The 7563-nt window shown below is 46.2% G+C and overlaps 1 protein-coding gene across 1 annotated transcript in view; it reads left to right on the forward strand.

Annotated features, from left to right (window-relative positions):
- Positions 1-6888, forward strand: part of ITPR1 (inositol 1,4,5-trisphosphate receptor type 1) — a 186296-nt gene extending 179408 nt beyond the window's left edge. The window contains exons 61-62 of the mRNA XM_087744237.1: positions 296-457; positions 5500-6888. Of these exons, the coding sequence (XP_087600363.1) occupies positions 296-457; positions 5500-5586 (249 nt within the window). The 3' untranslated portion in view covers positions 5587-6888. The remainder of the gene's footprint in view (positions 1-295; positions 458-5499) is intronic.
- The last annotated feature ends 675 nt before the right edge of the window (positions 6889-7563 follow it).

Raw genomic sequence — 7563 nt, forward strand, 5'->3', positions numbered from 1 at the left:
TCATGTATTACACTGAAATGTATCTGAAAAAGAAATGGCTGGGGAGAGTGAGTTGCTGGAAAAGAAAAGCCAACAATAAGCAGCCTTAATTTTCAGTGGTTACGTCTGAAGTGCCTCATTGCCTCTAGTGGGCAATTTTGCAGACTTTCCAGTACGATGCAAATGAAAATAACTACAGCACTTGTGTATCTGAGGAATGTCCCCACACGGCATTAAAGATCGGTCTGCACGCAGCCACTCGGGTGCAGGTTTTCATTTGGCAAATGCTAATTGTGAACTCGTGTGTGATTCTCAGGAGAGAAACCTGGACTGGTTCCCCCGGATGCGGGCCATGTCACTTGTGAGCAGCGACTCAGAAGGGGAGCAGAATGAGCTGAGGAACTTGCAGGAGAAGTTGGAGTCCACCATGAAGCTTGTGACCAACCTCTCTGGCCAGCTGTCGGAGCTTAAAGATCAGGTAAGGGAGAGCTGGTTGCAAACGTGAGGCGACGCGCTGGTACGCGCAGGACAAAGGTCCTGCAAGCCCGTTGTACAAAGTGGTGTTTTACAGCTCCATGGCTTCTGCAAACCCTGTGAAGAACTATTCTAAAGTAACTCATGTTTAGGAAAGAAGTGAACAAACAAAATGTCCTTCCAAAGCCCCATGCCCCAGCTGACCTGTGTGGCAGTGCTAACCGAACTGGTGTAGTCCAAAGTGGCCACCTCCAGAAAGAGAAAACTTGCATTAAAAAAATCAAAGCTGAAGTTAACTTAAATCAGTCCTTGCTGGTGCAGGCAGCCTGTATGTATGTGTTGTTGTTGTTGTCGGAGGTTTTAACCCTAAGACCTTAGCACAGTCCTGTAAGTCAGAGGGTGTGATATTGATAGAAGTGCTGTGCTGCTGCACGGACCTCAAAACCCACTGAGAAACTGGAGAAATACTTGAGTGGTTAGCTTGCACTGGTCTCCTCCGCGCTATCACTGCGCTGCTAATGCAGATATAATTTGGCTACTGTCACGCTTTAGACTGCAGCATAGACAGACATACCCACAGAAATATTTTGCACTGCAGCATGTATTGCTGCTGCTTAACACGTGAATGCTGCATAGACCTCAGAGTATTTTTTCAGTGCAGCAGTTCTTTCTGCAGCAAGAGTTTGAGGACTTGTGTTAACTTTTGTCTTGGCTGGGGCTCGAGGGGATCGTGGGGATTGTTCCCAGCCCAAACCCAGCGATGGCTTTGTGAAAGCCACAGAGGCAGCAGGGCTTTATTTCGTGTTGTCCATACAGATTACAGCCTAACTGGAAGTAAAAGGGAAAATGCTGTTGCCTGCCCTGGTGGGAGCTGTTTGTGGTGGCAAAGTGACTAGCTGCTTATCTTTATGGATTAATAACCTGCGCCAGATGGTTCAATTAGTTAAGTTTATATAGATAGTGGCACTGGATAAAATTAATTGCTGACTTACACACAGTGGTATCCCAGGGCAGAAACGGCCAACAGATTTGGTTCGTTATCTCTTCAGATGTGATCTGCCTACAGTTGGCACAACTCTCTCCAATACTAATCGGATTCCTGCCTCCCATCTCTGCTCTGGGTTGGCTGGCTTTCTCTGTAAACCAGTTATCCTCGTGGAGACGTGAGTCTCTGGAAGCCAATATTGACTGAGATCCTGACTCCCTGCCTTCCGATCATGCTCTGCATTTCTGATGGAGCTGGGCTCTTTTACCTGACACCCTATGGAGCACAAGGAAGGGATTAACGTGTAGCATTGGGAGCAGAAAACCTTGCTTCTCTTGGCTGTAATTAGTTTTCAGACACTGTGCCATGGGCCCCCTTGCTGTAGTTGGTTTTGAGGACAGAGGCAGTTGCTCTTTTGTCTGTGCTTTAATACTTGCCGGGTAGTGGTTTTGCTATTTTGTCTGGAAACAATTATCTTGAAACATGTGTCTTATGTCTTCTTGTTGAAGGCTCTGACTCAAAGTGGTCCGCAGCCACCAGGAGTCTTTCCATCGGCCGCAGCCAGCTCTGGATCAGAATGCATTTATTTCTGAAGCTTGCAGCTCTTGGCTGACCAAGCACTAAAACGCCTTCTCGCTCTTTGTGAAAATAAGAATGAAGGATTTAGCTTTTAGAGAGCTATTTGACTGTAAAAGCAAAAGAGGAAACCAGCTTCATTAATGTTGTGATAGCTTTTAGGAATTCCCCTAAGTACTGTTATTGAGAGCCCTGCTTGAGTTGCAGGATGCTCCAGTTATGTGACAAAACCAGTGTATCCCTCATCCTGATCAGGAACTGGCTGCAGGAAGAGGAACTAACTCAGGGAATTTTTATTCGTATTTATTTTCATGTAATTAAATAAAGGGAAAACCTCTCATTCATTTGCTTTTCAAGCTCGTTAGGTTTCTGGAGACTCTAATTGATAGAAACTGAAGTCCAACATGCCTGCTTTCACAAAGAAGTGCACCAAGAGCCATTAAAATTTCGATCGCTAATTCTGTGCAAAAAGATTACAACATAATTGTCTGCAACAGCAGGGGATTAGATGTAATCACCCAGAAGCCCTTTCCAGTGCTGTCCTCCGATGTCAGTGAGTGTGAGGAAGCTCTAATAGACGTTGGCTTCTCGCTCAGGATGGTCCCCTCGCACCAGCCGGGACCCCTGTCCTCTGTCGCTGCAAGCGTGACTCATTGCTGGAGCTGCTGCTCAGGTTGGTTTTATTCTGGCAAGCAGCACAGCGGGCAGATGCTGGCGTGTCCGTGTGTGCGTGTACGGTCGGTATCCTGCTCGTGCACTTCGCACATGCCCTGCTCCCATTCTGGATTTAACTCCAACTCACCCGTAACCTTTGGAACTAGGCAGCATGCGTCTGTGCAGTTATATACGCTTATTGGACAGTACAGCTTGATTCAGATAAACTTCAGGCCCCTTGGTTTCATTTTTTAATCCTGTCAGCATTACTCCAGTAGCTGACAGCTCCCCTGCAATGTATTGTGCGTAGCTTTTATCGCCTTTTAGGCTCAGGTGTACAGTCACTGCAGCTGTAAAGCTTTTGCAAGAGATTCACTCTCCAGGTAAATGTGATAGAGATTAAAGTTGCTCCATCTTGCAGCCCTTTGCCCTCTAGACAAACATTACACATCTTGCAGGATTAATAATGTTCTGCATCAACATTGCAATTGCATTTCTGTCTCTACTTTACGCTCGGTTGCTTTATTCTTCCCTTTTTTTCAAAGGCACATCTTCTCCGTACACCTGCATCAGGGTGCACCATCCCTTTTTCTACATAGCATGAAAAATATCTATTACAGTCCCTTTTCATTGTTGTTTCTTTCTTGCTGTTGTGTTTCTTTTCCATTTTTATTTAATGCGTCCTCTGAATCAGTTTATTGGCTGTGTGAAATCGTGGCTCTTAGTTTGCTCAGTGAAGCTAATTAGGGTAAATGGGCATTTTTTAAATGGAAGTCCTCATTGCCTCTTTGCATTTCCAACTTGTGGGTTATCTTAGAAACAGTTTAAAAAGTCCCAGCTGGGTAAGCAGGGGAGGAGCTTGTGTGTGTCTGAGACTGGAGAGCAATGGGAAGACCCCTCTCCTCCTGCTCCCATTTGCCTGTGAGGCATTACAAGCCTTTTGTGAAAACAGACTTCCAGAAGCGTGGTGCAGAGGACGGGGAGGTGTGACCTGTCCTCGGGAGGCTGCGGTCATCTTCCTGGAAAGGTAAAATAACAGTTCTGCCTCCCTTGGGTCAGGCGATGAGCAAGGCACTGGGCTGCAGTCGAGTTTAATTATGGTTTCAAGAGGAATTACCATATTTCAGTCCTTTCCCTAGTGGTTAAATGAGTGTCATTATACACAGCTAGCCTGAGTGAAAGCAGTGGTGTGCGCAGTGCTGTACGGCCCGTGGGACATGGAGGAGCCTTTTGGAGGTTGCCCAGAACTGCCTGTTTTGACCAAAACCTTTCCCCACAATGAACTCCAGACCTGCAGTTGGCTGCCGGCTGGCTGCTCCAGCATGCTGGGGTACCCCGCGCCGGAGATGGGAAGACTATAGACCGTCACCAAAACTGGAATTTTTAAACAAATACATTCAAGTGTGTGCTACAAATGAACCGAATGTGTGAGCACACTGTCTCCCTTCTCCTGGAGTTACTTCCACAAGCAATTATATTGGCTGACATTTGTCATTAAATATCTAAAAATCAAAAAAATTAAATTGTGGGTGTAGATGTTACAGGAAAAGCATTGCAGGGAACTCGGTTAATTCTCATAAAGAAAAATACTCTAAATTGTATCTTATGCTTGAATGAAAAATTACTTTCTCAGGCAAGTCAGCCAGGTTTTCTAGGGCACAGGCGTGCTGCCGGAGTCTCTGGTGGGGTCCTGCGAAGCCCTGGTGAGCCGGCTGGCCTGCCCCAGCACAGCCGTGCCTGCCACCGCAGCCGGACATGCTCTGTCCAGAGAACTGGGAGATGAGCAGAGCTGCTTGCGCATCGTTGGTGCCACCACAGATCCCATGCAATGGCATGGTTGTGCGTTTGCACGTTGCTTTGAGGGTGCGGTGGCTCTCGGTGGAGCCCGGGTGCCTGAGGAGCAGTGTTGGGTTCCCCTCGCCTCAGTGGTCCAGGGGTGAGGCGCTGTCCCGGCATCCTCCTCGGCATGGCTGCTGCAAGCCATCCCACGTGTCGGCTCCTCCGAAGCCAAGATGCAGTCGCAGAGGGAGCGGCGGAGAGTGCACGCAATGATCCAGCTGTTTGCTGCTGGAGACCCTGCCCACGCCGGAGTTGTTCCTTACGTGGCGTGTCGGCTTATGTAAGTTGTCAGAAACCTCCCAAGGTTTGAAAAAAAAAAAAAAAAAAAAATAGAGTGGAGAATTGGATTGTGTCCATTTTTCAATATCAGTAATAAAAAAATGATGATCCATTTTCAGGTCATGATTGCACTCATCAGGAGAAACATTATTTTATCTGATGGGAAGTACAGCCAAAGATTTGGCTGTCTGGCAGTGAGGTGGTTAACGTCCCGTCCCTGCCTTGCATCTTGGCTTTTGGCAGATGGAGAGGGATGTTGGCTCGCTCCTGATGAGAGCGGGAGTGCTCGAGTCTATTCCAGCGAAGACAAGGGTATTCCCAGCCTGACTTGAGGGCTCGCCCCTTTTTTCCGCTCTCTGCGTCTCGTCGGCCTCGTACGTTGGACTGGTTACAAAGAATTTCTAACGGGGGAGGTTTCTGTAAGCTGCTCTCCGCACTAATTTGCGCTGGCCGCCTGGCTCTCCTGAGCTCTTTTCTTGCAAAACGGTAGTCAGCCGCACAAGCAAGTTCATGGACATCCCGATGAGTGCATGAGACGGGGCTGTAGTTGCCTCTTTCATCTGTTAGCGCTTGGCACAGCGGACGGAGGGGTGTTATTTGTAGAAAGTGGGTTTCAGAGTAAACACTAACCACAAAAGGCAGTGCCGGGTCCTTCGGTGAGCTGACGCACAGGAAGCGTCTAGGCCTAATGAGCAAACTTTTTAATTTTCCAGATGACGGAGCAGAGGAAGCAGAAACAGCGCATTGGTCTCCTAGGACACCCTCCGCCCATGAATGTGAACCCGCAGCAACCGGCATAAGGCAGAAGGGTCACCCACCCCTCTCGCAACAGCACGAGCAATGCTAACCCAGAGTTCAGATCTGACCACTGAGGCTGCTTCTGTGTACGTTTGGTTCATTTTGTAAATAACCTGTTTTTATACTATATGTATATGACTGCTACTATATAAAGTTTGGGGCATATGTATTGTAATTAGAACTGTTGGCACAGGACAGAGGTTAAACTTTGTGCCAAAACTATCAAAATTGCCTTTTTCTTGGAAGGACTAAAGAGAGCACCTGAATTGCACTTGAAAAGAATATTTGACTATGTGACATGTATTTTGTATTTAAAAAAAAATAGAATAGCTAGTATTTATGTTTTTATACAATTGTGCAATATGAATTATGCAATCACAATATATTTGTAACTCCTGAATGTCCTAAAGGGAGTGCACATCTTTGAATCTGGTGTGTTAGTATAATGTAATAAATGGTATAAAATTACAGGTGTAAATGAGGCTGCTGCAAAATTGTGTTACTGGTGATTTTTCATACCCTTGGACATTTTTGTACCATGTGTGTAAATATCTTGCAATGCCATATCTGTTGCCTCTTCCTCCCAGAGATAACACTGGGACTCTGTGAGCTGTTAAATTGGTATCAATTAAAGCAAAACATTACTCTGAAGCTTCCAAATGAGGAAAGCAGGAGGTATTTTTCAAGTGACTTCTTCAAAGTACTGAGGCTAGAAGAGCTCAGATACCAGGTTTTTTAAATGCTAAGATTTCTTAAAGGGAACTTTTTATGCAAAACGAAGTTTGGGATGAGGATGCGCTACTGGTGAGTCGGTGCAGTCTCCTACAGGCATTTTGTGCCAATCCACCTAAAACCAATCACGAGGCTGTCCAGGCTTTGCATTCTCAGTGTGTAGGATCCTTTCCTTTTTGTTTTTTCATTAGAGACCTACGTGCCTGCTGAAGCTTTAGCAAACAGGCATTGCACCGACTGAAACGTGACCTATCCTGTTAGGACCGCAGCCAAGCACTGACATATGTAATGCTTGTGAGAGAGCCACTGGTTTGAGGTTGGTCTGTCCCACCCCTTCCTCTTCCTCTCCCCCTCCATTCGGTCACTTTCTTTGGTTTCTGATTCTAGAGAGTATGAAAGGAAACTTTTTTTTCCCCTCCAGTCTGTTGCATAGTTTTATACATGGACCTCATTTTACAAAAGCTAACTTCTCTGCAATACTGTCTACAAAAAAAAAAAAAAAAGGAAAAAAAAAGCTACAAACAGAGCTATGAAAATTTGTAAATGCATAAATATAGGTATTTAAATAAATGATGCAAAATACGGTCAGAGGCTGCTGGTGGTTTGTCTGCCCCCTCCAAGGCGGCGTGTGGTTGTGTTTGCTGTTGCGCTTGCCCACACGCCCTGGAAAGCCGAACCGCAGGGGCCTTGCAGGTAAGGACAGTGCTTTTCCCAGCTCAGAGGTTGGGCTTTTAATTCCAGAGCCAGTCTTTCCTCCTCTGGCAGCAAGAGGCACTGGTGCCCCAGGAACTTTGCCTGCCATCGCTCCAGTTTTACATACTTGAGACTCTTATCACTGATATTTTAGGCTTGTCATCCTCAGCCTGGAGTGTATGACAGTTAAAAAAAAAAAAAAACCAACAACAAAAAAAACCCAAAACCAAACCAAAACCAACAAAAAACCAGCTCCAAGTATCGTGTGCGCACAAGCGTTGCTGATTATGTGTATTTGATTAAGATGCAGCAGGAACTACCTGGTACAATTAATCATCTTTAATCTGGTAAGCGCACACAACTGTCTGAAAAGGGTGCGTCTCCCTGCCACGGGTCATCACGAAATGTCAAAGCGAGTGCATCCGAGGAGGGGGGAGGGAAGGGCAGCCTGACCAGCAGTCTCTGAGCCAGAGATTTACTGGTAAGATTGTGACTTCTTAATCACGTGTCATTTCCATACGTATGCTGGTAAATCTGTCTTCCTCCCCTCTGCA

This window comes from Nipponia nippon, unplaced genomic scaffold (genome assembly GCF_047370975.1).
Source record: "Nipponia nippon isolate SJK-2023a ecotype South Korea unplaced genomic scaffold, ASM4737097v1 scaffold_9, whole genome shotgun sequence".
Taxonomy (NCBI): domain Eukaryota; kingdom Metazoa; phylum Chordata; class Aves; order Pelecaniformes; family Threskiornithidae; genus Nipponia; species Nipponia nippon.